The sequence below is a fragment of the Heteronotia binoei genome, chromosome 1 (genome assembly GCF_032191835.1).
Source record: "Heteronotia binoei isolate CCM8104 ecotype False Entrance Well chromosome 1, APGP_CSIRO_Hbin_v1, whole genome shotgun sequence".
In the NCBI taxonomy this organism is placed as follows: domain Eukaryota; kingdom Metazoa; phylum Chordata; class Lepidosauria; order Squamata; family Gekkonidae; genus Heteronotia; species Heteronotia binoei.
Genome location: NC_083223.1, coordinates 199081312 through 199102044, shown reverse-complemented (window position 1 = coordinate 199102044; position 20733 = coordinate 199081312). Strand labels below are relative to the sequence as shown.

Here is a 20733-nt window from a genome sequence, read left to right as displayed (position 1 = left end):
ACAATGTACCATTATTTGAAGCATTTCCTTGTTGGAATTAAAAGCTAGTCATTCACACGAGACTCGCTGTGGTTTCCTCAGACACTCGCCGTGAGATTGCCGGACGTATGCAGACCCGTACCCTACACTGAAGCTTCTTCCCTGCAGGCATTCCGCAACGTGTGAATGAATTCTGACGGAGCAACAGGAGGAGGGGGAAGGGGTTGATTTGACTGCCCTCTGGCTGGCGCTGTGAGGGGCGGCAGGGTTAGACATTGCCGGCAATGAATGAAGCCGAGAGCTTCTTCTCCGCATAGACTTGCTGAAGCGCCCCTAGTGTTTTCTGCGTCCTCCCGCACTGGAAGTGGCGGCGGGGCTGCTCTGTTCCTTTAGCGGCAAGGACCGAGCCGTGTCCCTCCCCTCTCTTTCGGCCAGGCCTGGCCTGGCCTAGCTCCGAGAGGAGGAGAACAGGGAGGAGCCGCTGCTGTCGCCGGATGCGCTGAGGAAGCGGCTCCGGCTCTCCTGCGCAGCTCGGCCGGCCGCTCACCTGAGCGCGCAGTGGAAGCCGGAGGAGAAGGAGGAGTCGGCCGAGCCGCCGCCGCCGTAATCCCGGCCCAGGGGGCGGCGGCGAAGGCGGCCGATAGAGAAGCCATGGCTAGGACCCCGGGAGCCTAGGCGGGCTGCCGCGCTACCCGCTAGGAGCGCCAGGCGAGCAAGGGGCCCGGTGCAAGGCGCACCGCAAAGGCCTGCGAGCCCATACCCGGAGAGCCAGCGCCAAGTAGTCGCTCGGCCGCCGCCCGCGCAAAGATGTCCACCCGTACGCCGCTGCCCACCGTCAACGAGCGGGACACCGAGAACGTGAGTGCCGAGATGAGTTTCCTTCCTTCCGTCTGTGCCATATTAATTCCTGGCGTCGGATTGATTGGAGGGGGAGGGGGGCTGCTGCTCGTCAGTAGGAACCATTCCTCCACACACACACAAACACCTTCCCAGATGCCACTTTTGGCACCCCTCAATGGCCCGGGGCAATCTCCTCCGCTAGGCCTTTCCCTGGGGCGCCTCTCTGCCTGCACTGAAGCACTGCCTCGCTGGGGGATGCTCTTTCTCCCTCCTCCAAAAGCCACACCCGGGACCTTCTTATTCCTGAGGAGACTGTCTGCCCTTCCTCTTAGCACTTTCCAAAGCCTCCCAAGGGAGGCATTTTCTGGCCAAGTGTGCGTCTCTGTTCTCTCTCCCCTTGCCCCCCTCCTGGTCTGGTTTAGACCAGCAGCTTCCCTGAGCCTTTTCTCCGAGTAGACTTTCAGTCTCCCTTTCCATAGTTATTTTCCTCCCAAAGTTGTCTATCATATCCACTCAGCTTTCATATCTTTATTTCCATTGAGAAGGACTGCTCCATTCTTCAGCACTGTATCTTAGGAGGGGTAGGTTCTTAGGCTGCATATGTCAGACCTGCATCCTGTAATGGGCCAGTCCTGGATGTCTGCATGTGACCTCCAAAAACTGGGCTGTTCCTGTCTATCTGTCACTGTCTCTATCCATTAAGGCCAGGGTAGGATCTGCTTTCATGTCTGTTTTGTCACAGACTCCTCCTCCCTTCCATTCCCTTCTGCTTCTAGCAAACAACTTCTTTCTTTTTCCTCTTGGTGAAGCTCCCTTGGACTTTTTTTTTGTTCCTGTGAAGTAGTCCAATGAACTTCCCTTTGTATGGTGACTTCTGCTGAAAAAGAAAACTAAGATAAGTGCAATAGGAATAAAGAGGGGTGATTATTTTCCACTTGAAGAATGTTACTGGAAAAATAAAAGTGAAAAAGAATGAGAGGCTTTGCAAAATCGTTGTTTAAGGCATGCAGTATTTTTAATTGTTTGCTGTGTTGTACATACAGGAGGACACAAAGTGGAAGATATTAGGCACTGGGAAAGAAGAAACTTGTTTCAGAATGTCCATTTCATAGTGCTGATGATTGGTTGAGGTAAAGAGGTAGAAAGTTCAGAGTAGTAATGTAGGAAAAATTTTTCCCAAACTGAAAAGTTTCCAGTGCTGTATTTTTCCATGGACATTTTCCAGCCCACATATGTAAAAATCATGTTCCTCTGCAGATGTCAGGGGTGTTGTGCTGCAAATCAATCATGGTAGATGGGCTAAATGTGGGGTATGAAGTATGGGCAGGCCGCAGTGTTTATACATGTTTTGGCTAGTACATGGTGTATTTGTTATTCTTTGGCTAACAGTATTTAAATTTCAATTGGGAACATTTCCAGATAATTTTCCAACACATAATTGTCTCAGAAAACTGTATCACTAACTCAGAATATGAAATCTGGCTTTATGTAGATATATGCTAATTCTAATTAACAGGTATGATTATTGGACGTGTACTATGGATGGGATGGGAAAGGCTCATTTGTAAGCGTTGAATTGAATGGTGGTTGAATTGAAGTAAGCTTTACTGTGTTGATGGTGAAATGGTGTATGGTATATGCAGCCCCATTGGGTTAGGAGGCACAATTAGCTGTGCTTGCTTTTTCTAACAGTTGTAAACAATAGTGAACCGATGATCTGTGCCTAGGAATGTTGTGTACCAAACCCTACATAGACACTCTTGTTTTGAGAATTTGATCTAATGTGAAAATGTGTGTGTATGAGCAGGGGAAAAGAACAATGGGAAGGAGAAGTAGCTCTGGTCAGGAAACTAGTAGCACTAACCATAGCCTAGTGTAACTTGACAGTTCCAGTATACCTTTGTTAGACATTCGGATCAATGTAACTTCTCCCTATTAATGGAGATTTGGTATAAACTTGATCCCAAATACTGTGCAACTGTCTCTCCTGGATCAATTAATACTTTCAGATTTAAGACTATCGAAATGTAAAGGAAAACATCTCCTTTTCCAGTAAGCATTACACTTTTCCTTTGAAAATATACTGGCTGAAGAAGCCATGACTGCATCCCTTTTGTAATCTACATGGATTCCTTTCTTTTAAGAAATCTGGTTGTGACCTGGCAGTTTTGTTTTTCTTACCATTTTGCTAGTCAGATTATCCATTTCCACAAAAGATATACTATATATGCTTAGAGCCGCTCAGTTCATGAATGCCCTGGTTATTTGGAGGATTACAGGTCAGGAGTGGTTAACGGAGCTGTCTTACTGCTCCCCTGCCTCAATCTTTTCTTATATTTTCAAAATGAGTCAGCAGGTGGTAGAATTACCAAACAGGGCCAAGTACTTGTTACAAAAGAACGTTTTCTCTTCAGTTTGACCTGCAAAATGTGCAGCTCTCCATTCTTCTTCAGTCTTGTTACTTATGCTATATCATTTCCCAATGGGTTTTGATATATTTAAGATCTCCAAAATGGGGAGAGCTTCTCTCCTAACACCTCTGTGCCTCCTGCTCTTTGCAGCAGTTTGTACAAGGAAGACTGAAGAATTATCCATAGTATTCTTAAAGGTAACAGAATCCCTTCCAAAAGCAAAAATCTGTTACACTTGAAAAGGATGTTGCAGTACTAGGATTACCATCATGCTATGAAGTTTTATTTTCAATCAAGGTTGAAAGAATGGTTTTAGTCACAAGAGGGTGCTTCCCTTTGACTTGTCATATTTTGACATTACTTCCTTGACAAATGGCATTTTGTTGGCTTGGTTTCACAGTTTGGGCAGATTAGTTTGTTTCTTGTTCTGTTCTGTGAATAGATGATAATAAAACAGAACAGGTGTCTGAAGAAGGCAATGGGATGGATGAGGATCAATAAACTGAAACTCAATTCAGGTAAGACCAAGGTGCTGTTGTCGATGATAAAGCCACTCAAGAACCAAGGAGTCCTTGAATGCCCCATGAGGGAGCAGCTTTGTAGCTTGGCGGTGCTGCTGGTTGGGGTATAAAATTTTTAAAAGCAGCCATTGAAATATGATTTAATTAGCTAGAATGGACCTCAAACAGAGGGAGAGGGATCAGCCGTGCAGATCCTTTTTTCTGTTGATATTAACAGACTCCCCTGCTAGCTTGGCCTTATTGTTAAATGTTTGTAGAAATATATAAATGATAGATGAATAATTTTTGTTTAACCCTTTAAATATTGAACATTTTGTATTCCGAGGTGTTGGATTCTGGCTTGTGATTGGCAACTCAGATGTGCTCTGTACCTAATGCCTTTTAGCAGCTTTAGTTGACACAGTCCTTCTTTAGAAAGTGTGGTCTGGCCATGGAAATGCATTATTTGATCATATCCAGGCAAAATTTTTGTAATGTGCTTTATATGAGACTGTTTGGATACTTCTGTTGGTCTAAAATATAGTGGCAAGGCTATTGTAAGGGACTGGGTTCAGCTGCATGGGCTGGCTATCTGTTTCTGACCACAATTCACAGTACTAGTTATACTTTAAAGGTCCTAAATGGCTTGGGATTGGGGGTATTTGAAAGACTACTTCCCCCCATATCATCTGGCTCACCAGTTAATATCCTTCTCTCAAGTCTTGTTCTGTATGTTCCTATTTGTAGAAGTGAGACAGGGCTTTTTCAATAGTTGGACCTCACCTTTGCAATGCCCTGCCCCTTGAGCCTCACTTGATGTTTGCCTTGTTCTTCTTTAGATGCCTGGCCAAAACCTTTATTTTAATCTGGGCTCTAAACTGGAGGGGGGGGAGTGTCTCTATCTTTTAAAGCTGGTTTTTTGGTCTGCTTCTAGCCTGATGCTTTTATTAATATAATTTTAGGCTGTTTAATGTTGTTTATGATTTTTTTGTTTGTTTGTAAGCCACTTTAAGCAAGCCTCTGAAGAGGCAGTATACATTTTCTAAATAAATTAAAATATGTCTTGTTTACTTGCTTTGGTAAAGCTAATAGAAACTTGAAGTTTAATTTTGCTTTCATACTGTACAGCAGACATTTATATTGAACATTCTTTGGAATCCTAGAAATAATTTAGAATATGATTATGGTAGCATATATGAGCTCTGGGCCTTCTCTGGCTGGTTCTGAATCAAAAATATACTTGCATCTTTCATGGAAGGAAGATTAGGAAAGCAATGTGAAGATTATTAAGAAAAATTAGATAGAAACAACAAAATACTGTAAAATGAATTCTGTACTAACAGTGTAAAAGGAAATAACTAGTAGTCTGAAGAATGATCTAAAGAGATTTTTAAAGATGAAATGTAACTTTTGTTCGTGCCACATGGCCCAGCTAGTCCCTAGCTTTATTTTACTTTATCACTTCACTTCCTTTATGCACTACCTCTCTCCTCAATGGGGACTCAAATTTTCTTCCATCATTCTCCTCTTCCTAGGAGTATCCTAGATCCTAATCCATCATATCCGTTGAACAACACTGGTTCTCATAGATGATTTGGTATTTTGCCTGCTACAGGTTATGGGTTTGTTCCTGGATTCTAAATCAGGTTGCCATCTCTGGGTTGGAAAATACTTTGATATTTTGGGGATGGAGCCAGGGAAGGGAGGGGTTTGGGGAGGGACCTCAACAGGGTATGCTGCCATAGAGTCCACCCTCCAAAGTGCCATTTTTTCCAGGGAAACTGATTTCTGTCACTTGGAGAGCAATTGTAATAGTGGGAGATCTCCAGCTACCCTAATTCTAATAGTGTAATTGTAATTCTAGTAGTCTCTGGATATGGGAAATCATATTGGAAGGGCTGAGGATGTGACTTGTTTTGTTTAAATATTTTTGAAGCCACCTCTCTAGAAACCTGTTTGAACCAGCTAACAAAGTAGCATACAAATGTTTTATTTAAATGAACAAATCTCAGCAGATTTAAAACAACAATTTATTAAGATTCAATACCAATGGTATTTGACACTATACACAATACACTATATAAAACAGATAGCAATAAGTGTGGGAGATGCCATACTAATAGAGCAGATTTTAAATGTTCTTTTGAACATGTCCTAAAATTCACTCCTTATGGATGGATGTTTTGGATCAAGAATCTGAAATTACAGATTGAAGATGAAATCCTGCTGTCTGAGAAATGAAGTACTTAATGGAAATTTTGAAATGGTTATAAATCTGCTGCCTGCTGCAAAACCTTGTATCACAATAACTGGAAAAATAAAAAAGCAGTAAGATCAGAATGGTTTAATAAGATTTGGAAAATGAGTTTAATTAAATTAACATACTGTGTACATGCTCAAAGAACATCAGATTTTGGGGTGAGCAAATTGTATGGTCTATGTGTTAGAACTCCAAATTACAAGATGGAACTTTCTGTATTTATTTTTGGTATGCTATGACTGATATGCAATTAATTTGTAAAACGTGTTTGGTTATGTGCTTGTTGTTAGCTATTTAAAGTGTGTGTGTGTGTGTGTATGTGTATATATATAAAGGTAAAGGTAGTCCCCTATGCAAGCACCAGTCGTTTCTGACTCTGGGGTAACATCGCATCACAACATTTTCATGGCTGACTTTTTATGGGGTGGTTTGCCATTACCTTCCCCTGTCATCTACACTTTACCCCCAGCAAGCTGGGTACTCATTTTACCAAACTCGGAAGGATGGAAGGCTGAGTCAACCTTGAGCCAGCTACCTGAACCCAGCTTCCACCAGGATCGAACTCAGGTCATGAGCAGAGCTTGGACTGCAGTTTAAATTTTTATATTCTGTGTATTTTTATCTGAATCTATTATGCCATTAAAGGTTTGGTATGGTATGGTGTGGGAGCTTACCACTCGTGTGTCTCACAGAGAGAGAGAGATGAAGGAAAAACAATGTAACAGTAAAAACTATTCCTATCAAAGGGGCATAAAAGAAGCATAAATATACTGCAGCATAAAAACAATAATCAGCAGCATAAAACATTAATAAAACATTTTTTTCAGAGAAGATAAGTATTAATCATAAAAAAGCCCTTGGGTTTAGAGATGTGAAAATATCCAGAAATTATAGCCAAATGTGGTGAAATGCCTTGCAGCATAGGAATTATTCCAAAGTTCACAGACTACAGGGCCAATAAATGGGTCCGTTATCTGTACAGGCTTATTCTACGAAGTGCTTTTGCTGAATGATAAAAAGAAAGAGAAAGATCCTAGTCAGAGAAGAACAGAAGGCAGGCAACATCACACTTCACTCATAGTCAAACCCAAAGTTATACCTTGAGAGGACAAACAAGCTGACTTTCCTTTTGGGACAGGAAAAGAAAAAAGGTCTAAAAGGGGAGGGACTGAAGGGGAGATTGAAAAACTCCTGGCCCCAAGGGAAAAACGGGTCTTTGCCCATTTTCGGTTGGCTGCTTTATGCCAGGAATTTTCTTATCTCCATGAGGCAGCCATGACCAACCACTTGGTGCTGAAATTAGAAAATGGGGAAACTCCAATGCTACATAAAATAATGGATTATTTCTAAATGTTTACAACTTCAAGAATTAAATGGCCTAACCCTATTTACGATTGTTATAGATTCTTATGCTTGCAGACTGCAGCATAGCTGCTAGGCTGCATGAGCAGAGTTTGCTTCCCTGGATGGGAAGAGTCAGGGGGTGTCCATTTCGGCGCGCAGAGACAAAGGCGGGTTGGCAGGCTCCTCGTCGGCTCCTTTGTCTTGTTTTTGGTTGGACATTGGGGTTTGTTGGGGCAGACGACTGGGCAGCGGCGGGTGAAGCGTTGGCTGCAGTGCTGCGGGCTGGCAGCGGCATCGGAGGTGGTGGAGGACGTGGCGTTGTCCTTCTTGTTGGCTGAGTCTGCCTAGGGTTTGGGGTCTGCTGGGGTTGTGGAGCCCAGGGGTTGGTCTTTCCCCTTTTAATTTTTGAGGGTCTGGGCCTGTGGGGCAACCTGGGTTTTTTATTATTGCCCTTGAGGCTGGCAGGTGACCATTTTGGAGAGCCTCCCCCTCCCCCCATTTTTCTCCTACTGGAGACATTGGTGTGCAGCAGAGGCTTTTGTGGCCATTTTGAGTTCCCTTTCTTCTTCCAGGGGGAAGCCATTTTAGAGTGGAGCTGCAGGAGGCCATTTTGTGGTCTTGTGCTTGCTATTTAGATGGCTGGTGGAAAAGGGTCGGGCAAGCCCAAAGGAAAAAAGTCAGCGCCTAAGGTTCCCAAGGCTCCTGCGAAAAGGCCACCACCACTGTTATCCTCTTCTGATGAGGAGGGTGATATGGTGGTTGATTCCAATATTGCTTGTAGATTGAGAGCATTGGAACAGGCAGCGGGCATCCTTTCTCCAGGTGGGGAGGATGGTGTGAAGCAATCTAAGAAGGGTAAGCAGGCGAGTATTCTCACCAGGCTGTCTATTCTTGAGGGCAGGTCTGGTGGAGTCGTGCCTGGCAGGGACGCTGGCCTTTGCGGTCCAGATGTGGGTTTGATGGTGGCTGGAGCATCGGGGGTCGGTTTGCCATTGGTTCCTGCTGGATTCGGAGGTAGGTCGGGTGATAATTTACAGGTGGGGCCTGGGCAGGTTTGGCCATGGGGAGCATGGGGGCCTGCTTCGGTGGCCTGGCAGGGCACTTCCATGTCAAGCGCGGGGGCGCCTGCCTCCTCTGCATTGGGCGCATTTCAGAATTGGGCTTGGCCATGTGGGCAAGGCGTTCCTAGTGTGTACCCAGGCGCAGGCCATCCTGGCACGGCTGGTTCCTTTATGGGGGCACCCTCAACATATGGGATAGTGCCTTTTGCTGCTTTGACGTTTGGGGAGGTTGCCTTGCCGCTGGGGGACCACTTGCTTCTCGCTACTAGGGAAAAAATATTAAAAGGGGATTACGTGGATATTTTTTCTCTTTTTCGGGAGGTTGAGAAAAAAGACAAGGAAGAATTGGATGAGAAAGAGAAGGACAAATTGAAAAAACGGAAGGTGGACAGGACCTGGGCTAATTGGCTTCCTGGGTTCTGTATTTATGCCGGGGTGATTGCGAGGGCGCAGCCGTGGTGGGCAGCATCCCTGTTCCAGTATTTGGACATAATTTATAAAGGCTATACGGCCTTTAGTGGACCAGCCTGGTTACAATATGACCAGGAATTTAGGATGAGGGCTGCCCTGTATCCGTCCCTTCAGTGGGATCGGATCCATCAGCAGCTTTGGCTGCAGGTTATGTCCCCGGCTAGGCCTAATCTGGGTGATCACTCTGATAGTGGTCACTTGGTGAGTAGGTCATCCACATCCACTGCTGGTTCATCAGGCTCTCCCCGCGGTGCAGCGGGGCAGGTGGTTCAACCCCGCATGCTCTGCTGGGAATTTGGATCCCTTGGGGTATTTAATAGGAAGGCGTGCCAGTTCGAGCACAAGTGCCCCATGTGTGGTGGTTCCCACTCATTTGACAACTGCCCTAGAGCCCGTGGGCGTAAAAATACGAAGAAGTCTGGTGGCAGTGGAGGTGCCTTTCCAGCTAAGAAAGGGGCCCAATCCAATAAGGGAGGGACCTCTTGAGCAGTGGCTATCAAGGTACCCTCAAAGGGTTGATAGTTTGTATTTGTTAGAAGGTTTTAAAGTTGGGTTTAGGATCCCTTTTCAGGGACCTCGAGTTCTGTTTATGTCAGGAAACCTTAAGTCAGTTCAGGGCTTGGAGCAGGTTGTTAGGGACAAGATTGCAAAACAGCTGGCTGAGGGAAGGATACTGGGTCCTTTTTCACATCCTCCAGTGAGTACTCTTAGAGTCTCACCTTTGGGTGTGGTGCCTAAAAAGGCGCCTGGTGAATTTCGTTTGATTCACCATTTGTCTTTTCCTAAGGGGAAGTCCGTGAATGATGGGATCCTGGAGCACTTATGCTCTGTTAGGTACACCAGCTTTAACCAGGCTATTGCTGTGGTGAGGCGTTGTGGGGTGGGGGCAGAATGGGCAAAATGCGACATTAAGTCTGCGTTTCGCCTTTTACCTGTCCATCCCGATGATTTTGAACTTCTAGGGTTTTCTTTTGAGGGTCAATTTTACATGGATAGAGCATTGCCAATGGGCTGCTCTGTGTCATGTTCGGCTTTCGAGCGTTTCAGCACATTTTTGGAATGGGCTGTGCGGGAGAAAGTGGGTTTGCAGGATGTCGTTCATTATTTGGATGACTACCTCTTTGTGGGTCTCGAGGGGACTGGGCGTTGTGGGCAGTTGCTGTCTGGCTTTGTTGAGCTGGCGGCGGAGCTTGGGGTTCTTTTAGCGCCTGAGAAAACTGAAGGTCCGACCCAGAGGTTGACCTTTTTGGGGATTGAATTGACACTATTGTGCAGTTGTCTAGGGTGCCTCTTCAGAAAATAGTGGAGCTGAGGGCTAGGATTTCTACCTTTCGTTTTAAAAGGAAGGTTACTTTGTTGGAGTTGCAGCAGCTAGTTGGGCACCTCAACTTTGCTTGCAAAGTGGTTGCTCCTGGGAGGGCTTTTCTTAGAAGGCTGTGCGATGCTATGGCAGGGTTACGCTTGCCTCAGCATAGAACTAGGGTCACCTGCAGCATGAGGGATGATTTGAGGGTTTGGCAGGAATTTTTGGAGTCCTTTAATGGAGTCTCTTTTTGGAGGGACATGAGGCTCGAAGCTGCTGGTTCCTTGGGTTTTGGAGTCTATTTCCGTGGACATTGGTGCACGGATATTTGGCCTGACTCCTGGGTAAAGGTTGGTGTGAACCGGGATCTTACGTTTCTCGAGTTCTTTCCTATTTTAGTCGCGGTTTGGCTGTGGGGGAAGGATATGTCCAATCACGCTGTCCATTTTTGGTGTGATAATATGGCGGTGGTCCACATCATTAATTCCCTTTCATCCAAATCTGGCCGGGTTATGAGATTGGTGAGGGCCTTCACTCTGCGCTGTTTGCGGCTTAACATTTTGTTTTTAGCCAAGCATGTTCCTGGGGTGAGTAACGGGGTGGCTGACGCTCTATCTCGTAAACAGATGGAGAGGTTTCGTCAGCTGGCCCCAGATGCTGACAGAGAGCCGGTGCCAATGCCCCAGGAGCTATGGCTGATTGGAGAGCCGAGGCCTGCAGAGCGATAGGTCTAGCCATTGCACCCAGCACCGGGAAGTCTTACGAACAGGCTGTGCGGCAGTTTGAAGACTTTAGGGCTGAGGTAGGGTATTGCAGGGTTTGGCCCCTCCCAGTGGAGCATTTGCTCCATTACTGTGTTTCGCTGCGAGGTAAGGGGTTGGCCGTGCGATCCATTAGGGGGCGCCTGTCTGCATTGGCTTTTGTCAGTAAGGCGCTGGGTTATAGGGAAGAAACAGCTGACTTTCGTATTCGAAAGATACTGGAGGGGTGGGCTAGAGAGGCCGGTCCCAGGGTTGATACGCGGAATCCTGTGTCTGCTTTGATTCTGCGGGGTTTGAAGAGGGTTTGGGATGTGGTGTGTGCTTCGTCATTTGAAGCATGTTTGTTTCAGGCTGTGTCTTTGTTAGCTTTTTGGGGGGCTCTTAGAGTAAGTGAGCTGGTGGCACAGTCTAGAAACGATGTTTCTGGTAAGGCTCTGTTGTTAAGGGATCTGCAGCTATTTGCGGGTAAGGCAGTCATCACTGTCCGTCGCTCTAAGACGGATCAGTTGCAGAAGGGTACGGTGCTCGAGTTGGGTAGTTCAGAGCTTGAGCTGTGTCCAGTTACTGCATTGGCTGCTTATTTGGCAGTTAGGGGGCCCATGGAGGGGTTTTTGTTTATACATTCAAATGGTTGCCCATTGACAAAGCATCTGTTTTGGGCAGTAACATCACAGGCTTTGGGTGAGTTGGGGTTGTCTGGGGTGCGGTTTGGGACCTACTCCTTTAGAATTGGGGCAGCCTCAACAGCGGCTGTCCTGGGGTATCCTTCCACTTCCATTCAGAGATTGGGCAGGTGGCGTTCCTCAGCCTATAAGGCTTACGTGCAACCTTTTATTAGGCCGTGATTGACTTGGTGTCTGTTTATTGTTGGTTCTGTTCTTGTTTAACTGTTTTTTTCTCTTTAGATGCTGTTATTCCTGGCCAGAGGAGCCGAGTTCTCATATGCGGCCATAGCCATGTGTTTTGGGCTCGGAGAACTGCGGTTGGCTCTCAGCTGGGACTCAGCCACCATGTGTGTATCAAATGGCGGGGGAGCTGGGGCCTTCAGTGGCTGGGCCTGCTGCCTTTGTTGTTTAAAGATTGTGTGGGTCCTCCTCCTCAGGTTTTAATTGTTCACCTTGGAGGTAACGATCTGGGACTCTTAAAGGTCAAGGCCTTAGTTTGGCAGGCCCGGGATGATTTCCAGCACATTCGGGAGTGATGGCCTGGGACCACCATAATTTGGTCAGCCATGCTGCTCCATCTGGTGTGGCGTTGTGCTTGGGACCCTGCAGCTATAGAAAGGGTCCGGTATAAGGCTAATAAGGAGATCAGGAAGGTGCTGGAAAAGGGGTTGGGCCACTATTTGCCCCATCTGGACATTTTGTTGAAATTTCCTGACCTCTACAGAGGGGATGGGGTCCATCTCTCGGAAAAGGGTAATATGCTTTTCCTGAGAGATTTGCAGCAAGGGTTGCGGGTGGCTTTGGGCCTCCTGGTGGGCGCTAAGCCCTAAGTAGAGACTTGGCCTTAGTAGTGGCAGGTTTTTGGGGTTTAGGGCACTATGCGGCTAGGGGACGACTGTGAAGCATCCCCCTTTTGGGGAATTTGGGGTCTGGCATGATCAGCCTTTGGGTTTGAAGACCCGGGTTTGGAGAATGCAGACTGTCTGGGAGGCTCGGCTAGAGGGTGCCTTTCTGGCGAGACATGCGTCTGGGTTTGGGCCCTCTGGTGCGTGCCTCCCTGCTGGGCCTGCCTGGAGGGAGCTGAGTAACACTTAGCTCCGACTGGGGGGCTGGGTCTCTCACCCGTTAATGGCAGGGGAGCGGTCGCGGTGACCCTTAGCCCTGGCCAGGCCGCTGGTGGGGTACCCTTGCTGTTTATTAGAATATTGAATAAAGTGGCCCAATTTTATACCAATACTCTGTGTCTGGCTGTTTATTCCGTCCTTGGGGAGCAAAGGATTGTTATAGATATGTAAGACACAGGAGCAGAGGATTGTTTATCCCCTCTTTTTAAATCCTTGTTCAATCTGTAATGTTTGCAGTAGATGTGCGCACTTTTTTTCCCCCTTAATAATATTTTCTTTCATTTTAAATGTGGTTAGTCTGGTCTCAGTGGCCCCATGTTAAATTCATGTTCAGTCCTCACAAGCCAAAATAGGAGAGAGAAGAGAGTGGGCAACTGTTAACCCTACCTTACTAGAGTGTCCTACGAGGTGTACCAGTTCTTTCAGCAACCATAGAGCAAAGCAGGTGAGATGTGACTGCTTGAGGGCAGCCTTTATACAGTGTGCCAGAGGGAGCCTACATGAAGTCCACTCCCACAAGGGCAGAAATAGGTACTTGCAAGACTGCTTTGCTATACTTTCCAAAAACTTGTGAGTCTTTTTCCTTTTTTGGGAGGTGAGGGACTGAAATTTTGGGGAAAATTGAATTATAGTGATACTTATTTTGCTATCAAACCTAACCTATTTTGCTGCTTTAACAAAATGTATTTTTCAAATGGCACGCTTGGCCCATTTCCAGAATTCTCGCGTTTCAGATGCCATCTAGCTTTGAAAGCAGCAAAGCTGTATTCTTAATTGTTTCACTGCAGGCATGGGTACCATGGGATAATGAGGCAAGATGGCTTGAGAAGGTAGCTATGGAGGACAGTGGTACAGTTCCTGGTTATATACCATTTCCATGTCATTGGCTAGATTCATTAGGGTGGGATGGAATGAAATCACTGGAAGAAAACAACTTCAGCCACTAGTATGAGGACTGTATACAGGAACCTCTTTTCCCAACTAGGCACCTTTCTTCATTAAAGGTGGAGCTGGGTTACAGATGCTTCAGCGGTCATTTAGAAAAAGAGGTGCCAGAGCTCATTAGCATAACTTATTTGCATATGCCACACACACCCCTGATATCACGGAAGATGTACTAAATTATACCAGCTCAGCATCTACCTTAAAATGCTTCTTGAATTATAATTGTCATAATAAAACCTTACTCCCATCATACTTTTTAAATTACTTTCTCCTATGGGGACACAGTGGCATGATGAAATTTCCATCTGTCTGCTTTATGTTTGGTTATTATCTCATTTTTTGTGGGGGAAAATGTTAGAAAGTTATTCAAATCTTAAATTCTCACAGGGGTTTTGAACAATGGAGCCCAGAAGCAAGTTTTTTTTTTTGAGGGGGAGTAAGACAGAAAGAAAGCACAATAAAATGTAGATGTTCTGGAGCTCTACGCCTGTGAGCTCCTGCCTAAAATGAGGCCTGCTTCTACTGATCAGGAACATGAGCAACATAAAGAAAGGGAGTATTTAAATTGTGATATTTCAAGCAAATAAATTGGCACTTTATTTTCGCTTAGAAGTTTGGTAGGCTTACATTTGTACTTGTTTTTGAGATATTTCTGCATGGAAAATTCTCCCTCTAAAAAAACCATGTCATATGAAATGGTTTTATGAACAGTAGCCAATAGATTACATTGTCTGCTTTTATTTTTTTTAACTTTTTATTTTTGAATTTGAAATTGTAACATATTCAGTGTGTTTTGTTAATTCTTACTTAAACTCTTCACTGTAAATGAACAAATTACTACTCAAAGGAGATCAAGCCTTTGGAGCATGCAATCTGTCACTGCTCAGATGTTATTAGTTGAACTAAAAGATGTCTTGAATTAGTTTTAAAAAGCCATGCAATTTTTCCACTGTGGTGTACATGGTAACAGTTTAGACTGGGAAACAAGTCTGGATGTTCCAAGATTGACAGCTGGCAATAGAGAAGTTTAGAAAAGCAGGTAGGAAGAGCAGTGACAATTTCTAGTTTGAGAGAAAGAACAGGTGTTTGGCTCAAAGAAGAAGAATTAGTTGGATACATAAATGACAGTAATACTTGGACTTGCTTCTGAGTAAGAAAATATGAATCATATCTGAGAAGCAGAGCTGCAAGAGACAATTCTTGTTAAATAGTTTCTTTTATTGCCTTAAGGAACAGCATGGCCTATTTTTTGAGAAATTTGGGTTCACAGAAGAACTGCTTTTTTCTGGTCACACTTGCAGAATGACATGATCATGGCATTTCCCCCTCTCCCATTCCTAATAGAATTGATCCAGACTAATTGCTCTGGAGCAACTTCTGGTTGGGTTGGTGTGAGGAACCGGTCAGGGTCAGCTTGGGAGGGTGACCACTATAAATTTTTCCCCAGTCATCTTCCCTCAGTCCCTTGGCACACAAATAGAAATCCTGTCAGAACTAAAGTAAACTAGGCACCAGACAGTTTTTGAATTTCAAAAACCACAAAGAATATTTATTGGTTCACAAAAGGTAAGGGAGAGGGATAAAATAATATTAATTAGTTGATCAATAGAATCATGGAATCATAGAATTGGAAGGGACCTCTAGGGTCATCTAGTCCAATCCCCTGCATAATGCAGGAAACTCACAAACACTTCCCCGTAAATTCACAGGATCTCCATTGCTGTCAGATGGCCATCTAGCCTCTGTTTAAAAACCTCCAAGGAAGGAGAACCCACCACCTCCTGAGGAAGCATGTTCCACTGAGGAATTGCTCTAACGGTCAGGAAGTTCTTCCTAATGTTGAGCCGGAAACTCTTTTGATTTAATTTCAACCCATTGGTTCTGGTCCTACCTTCCGGGGCCACAGAAAACAATTCCACACCATCCTCTATATGACAGCCCTTCTAGTACTTGAAGATGGTGATCATATCATCTCTCAGCCACCTCCTTTCCAGACTAAACATCCCCAGCTCCTTCAACCTTTCGTCATAGGACTTGGTCTCCAGACCCCTCACCATCTTTGTCGCCCTCCTCTGGACCTGTTCCAGCTTGTCTATATCCTTCTTAAAATGTGGTTCCCAAAACTGAACACAATACTCCAGGTGAGGTCTTACCAGAGCAGAGTAAAGCGATACCATCGCATCACGTGTCAGGCAATTCAAAATAATCAGTTGTCAGGCAATTCAAAATAAACAATCTCTGATCACCAGGGATTTATCAGGTGGAGAGAGTTTAAAAATATATAAACAGGCAGGCTTTAGAACTATACAAAGACCCTGGGCAGGCAGTGCCTACTGGGCACTGGAAACGCTTTGCAGATATGCTCTGTGCTCTGGCTTCTCAAATCATAAAAATAATAAACTGACATTCACTCTTTTCCACACACACTGAGGACTCCTGATTTGTGCTAGATAACTTTTCCCTCACAGACATACGTGCTAGCTCACTGGACTCACACCCTTTTGAGTGCTCTAACTAGCCCCTCAACTCCTGGTGTGTCTCAGTTCCAGATAGATTCATAGTCTGACTCTTGGGATCCTTTTCTAGTGACAGGAATCCAGTCCTTCCTTCAGAGTGGTTGAGTGTTCTCAGTTTAACTAGGAGTCTGCCTTATGCTGACAGAACTCACAGAGAGTTTCTCCTCACAGAAAGTGCCTGGCTGTGACCCCCTTCTGCCTAAAAACTCTCTCCGACAGACACTTAGCCCAGTTCTGTCTACCAAGGAACTCAGCCCCACTGGCTGCTCTCAGCTCCTTGTCCAGTTGCTTCACACCACAACTGACCAGCTTAAGTACCAGTCTTCACACTTTTCAGTACTCAAGCTCCAGACTAAAACTCTGAGGTGTTTTTTCCTTCTGCAAGCCCCTTCAATTCACTACATTCTCGTTTCCATAACGGTGGCCCAGCCAGTTGGTGCAAGGCTGTTCCCAGCTTCCAGGCTAACTTGCCTGAGTCCCTTACAATTGGGAACATTGTGACATGCTCTCTTGTTGTTTCAAAGGAACTCTTCTCACATAATTAAAGACTTGTAAATTCTCATCTGAGTAAGACTTCAAGATGTGTCAGTGTACTGTAATGGGTAGTGCTAGATGTAGACTACAAAACGAGTTCAAATCTACACTGGAGCTTGGGACCTATATAGTGGAGCAGGGCAAGTCTTTCAGCCTGACCTGTTTAGGGGGATTGCTGCCAGGCTAACAATGGCCCTTTCTACACCAGCCATTTGCTGTGTTCTTTGTGTGCATTCCAAAGTGACCTTCGATATCTTGACATATGGGCAAATTGTATGCTCATTCCTTTCTGTAAGCTATTGTTTTGCCATTAAAAGTTATTGGAATTGCGACCTTCTACATTACCTACCACATTGGAGTTCTGTCTTGCCTCGCGCCTTCTTCTAGCTTCAACATTTGTTTTGTGCAAATGTGTACCGACACCACCGCTACCTTGCTGTTGCCCTGTGTTTCTCAAAACTGATTTCCAGATCCAGATTGAAGTCTGAAGTGTAGAACTTTTCCTTTGTGTTTTCAGATTTCTCCCCAAAGCTCCATCCCACTTTTCTTTGTTGTCTTTTGGCCCTTCCACGTCCTGTTGATTATTTTCTCTAATTTTCCATAGTTTTCTTTATTTGAGAGTTGCTTTCTGACTTTTTACTATTTTTTTGTATTGCAGATGTTTTCCTACATGAAATTATATGTTTTCTCTTTATTATTTGAAGTGGAACCTTAACACATTATTGAGACCTATATAGCTAGCACCCACCTTCCAACTCATTCACACACACATGCATCTTCTCCTGATTGCACTGGCTGGCATGCCAATTTCTGATGGGAAAAAGGACTCGTGCAGGCTCCCCCCCTTAACACTCTCACTCTCACACTCATTCACAAACACACACACCCCTTCTAACATTACTGGCTAGCTACTCGCTTAGGGAGGAAAGGACTCGCACAAGCTCTGCCCCCCAATCATTCACTCACATGCATCTTCTGACAGCGCTTAATGGCATGCCAATTTCTGAGGGGAAAAAGGACTTGCAACAGTTTCCCCCCCACCCCCCACTCTCACACTCATTCACACACACATACGCATCTTCTCCTGACAGTGCTGGCTGGCTGACTACTTGCTTAGGGGAAAAAGGACTCTCATGGGCTCCCCTGCCCCAAGCTCTCACACTCAGTCACACACACTAGATCCCAGAAATGTGTTAAACAGTGCAAATACAGAAGTAAAAATCTACAGATAAAACTGTTTCCTGTGGGAAAGTGTGAAACAATATTTTAAATGCAATATCAGTTTAGGTGATTCAGCTCTGTAGCAGATGGATCGAGTGCTGACAAAAACTGGAGTAGAACTTTATGCAGAAAGGGCCAGTGGCCCTTTCTTCCACCCTCGTTGGAGAAAAAATGAGGGGTTATTTTTAATTTAGCCTCTGCTCTGTAGAGTGGAAATTCTGCAAAATGCAGGAGTGTAGGCATGTTTTCACACACAGAAAATATATTATTGTTAGGTTCTTGCCTAACAGTTATGCTTTCTGCCTTGTGGTTTTGGTGAAGTATGTGTGAAGACTATTGGTAAGCTAGTCTCATTTTCTCTTATGCAACTTTTGCTCCTCATTTAATACAATGGACTCCATTTCTGGGGGGAAGAAATCTGACAGCAAGTTCACTTTTGTGATGCAGAATGAAGTGGACACGCATGATGGGAAATGTGCCACTGGATGTGATAGGTACAATGGAGCGAAAGGCATATAAAACTAGCTTGTTTGCAGATGAGGTTTGAATAATAACAAATAGTGCTTGGCAGATTTCATCGCGTTGGTTGAGCTTTGTGAAAACTGACATCTTTGATGACCATAGGGGAATAATGCAGCCTCATGCGTGTTTTGGTTTATTGCCCTGGAAACGTCCTACATGTTCATACATAGGAACAAGAAATATGGTGACACTCAAGTCATTTTCCGTATGCTTGCTTTTTAATGAATTTGCTACAAGTTTCTAGGTTTATTTTTAAAAATAAAGATCTGGGCGCAGAGCAACACTATTTTTCCTCGTCTCCACTGTCCATATTGCCTCATACAATAACTGTGTTATGTTTCATCATGTCTGTAAATCTCTCTGTATTTGCTGGGGGAAAAAATTGTTAATGCGTTTCCTCAAGCTTACATTTAATTCATTTATACTCTGCCTTTCTCTCCAGTGGGGACCCAGTGCGGCTTACATCAGTTTCTCCTCTCCTCCATTTTATCCTCACAACAACCCTATGAGGTAGGTTAGGCTAAGAGACTGAGTGATCCAAGGTCACCCATTGCATGAGTGAGGCTTCAAACCTGGATCTTGTTTGAATTTGAAAAATGCTAAAGAGAGCCATTTTGGTGTAGTGGTTAAGTGTGTGGACTCTTATCTGGGAGAACCGGGTTTGATTCCCCACTCCTCCACTTGCACCTGCTGGAATGGCCTTGGGTCAGCCATAGCTCTGGCAGAGGTTGTCCTTGAAAGGGCAGCTGCTGTGCGAGCCCTCTCCAGCCCCACCCACCTCACAGGGTGTCTGTTGTGGGGGAGGAAGGTAAAGGAGATTGTGAGCCACTCTGAGACTCTTTGGAGTAGAGGGCGGGATATAAATCCAATATCATCTTCTTCAATATCTTCTTCTAAAGAGACATCTGTAGATTCAACTTGAAGTTACATTTGTCCCAAGGGATTAGCAGCTGTTTTGGATTAGCAATTGTTTCACTTCCAGGGCTGCCACCCTAGGTGACTGCCTATGGTTGCCTAATGTGTGTGCTGGCCCTGTTTGGAGAATGTGAAGGGCACCTTCACTTGCTACATTTAAGAAGGTGTGTAACACATTTTTTTCCAGAGAGCATTGATAGTAGGTAATCTACTTCAGGAGATTTGGCTTCAATCTTTTAAAATTCTGGGTGTTTTTAAATATTGTATGTTTTTAATCTGTAATTTCTTAGTTCACTTTGTGCATTTTTAAATCTTGTTAAATGGATTGTTTTGTTTCATTGCAAACAGGTGTTGCATTGTTTTATTTAATTTATTTAAAACAGTTCTGTACTGCTTCCCCTGCTCAAGGTTCCCAAAATGGCAAACGTTTCAAACATCAAATCAGCATACTATGTACTTATATAAAATTTAAAACAAAACATAAAAACAGGGAGAATGGCTAATAGTAGTTACTGGGGGAATGCCAAACAAAAAGCCTTCACCCACTGGCTGAAGACAACATTGGTGGGGGGAGAGATACAGATGAATCTCTTTTGGAGGGGAGTTGCCAAAATGTCAGATTTTGGTGCTGTGACTTAGAAGACCCTTTGGTTGCCATCCATCTAGTCCAGGGGTAGGGAACCTTTTTTCTTCCAAGGGCCATTTGGATATTTATAACATCATTCATGGGCCATACAAAATTATCAACTTAAAAAACAGTGTTCTGCCGAGGGAGAACGATTCAGGCTGGCAAAATGAGTGTAAATAATTGTTTTTCTAATTGTTTTTCTATTTGAAGTCATGTGGGGACAGCCTAATTTGGCATGCACCCTCCCAGCCTGCTGCCCTAGGTAAATACCTAGATCCAGGGCTTTTTTTTTCTTTTCAGAAAAAGCCCAGCAAGAACTCATTAGCATATTAGACAACATCCCCTAACATTAGCATATTAGGCTACACCACCTAGGATCTCTCTCTCGGCTTGGCTTCGCGAACGAAGATTTAAGAAGGGTGCAATAGCCCACGTTTGCTGCAGGCTCGCTGGTGGCTGACAAGACCAATGTGGGACAGGCAGGTCCGGCCACAGCGGCTGCAGGGAAAAGTCTGATTTGGGGTTGGTGCTGTAGCAGTGCGATTCTTCCTCAATCTCCTTTTGTCCTCAAGACCAGCTATGCGTGCGTTCTCAAAGGAAGAGACAGCCTGGTGGATGGTGTGCCTCCATGCTTTGCGATCTGAGGCTAGGTCAGACCACTGGTGATGGTTGATGTGACAGGTGCTAAGGGATTTCTTCAAGGAGTCCTTGTACCTCTTCTTTGGTGCCCCTC

The 20733-nt window shown here is 44.8% G+C and overlaps 1 protein-coding gene across 9 annotated transcripts in view; it reads left to right on the top strand.

Annotated features, from left to right (window-relative positions):
* Nucleotides 1–233: 233 nt before the first annotated feature.
* MARK1 (microtubule affinity regulating kinase 1) overlaps nt 234–20733 on the top strand; it is a 114251-nt gene continuing 93751 nt past the window's right edge. For 2 of the 9 annotated variants that reach the window (XM_060246507.1, XM_060246535.1), the window contains exon 1: nt 380–837. In XM_060246507.1, the coding sequence (XP_060102490.1) occupies nt 787–837 (51 nt within the window). In that variant the 5' untranslated portion in view covers nt 380–786. Of the gene's footprint in view, nt 838–20733 lie in introns of all 9 variants that reach the window. The other 7 variants (XM_060246527.1, XM_060246543.1, XM_060246498.1 and 4 more) reach the window with 6 other exon arrangements.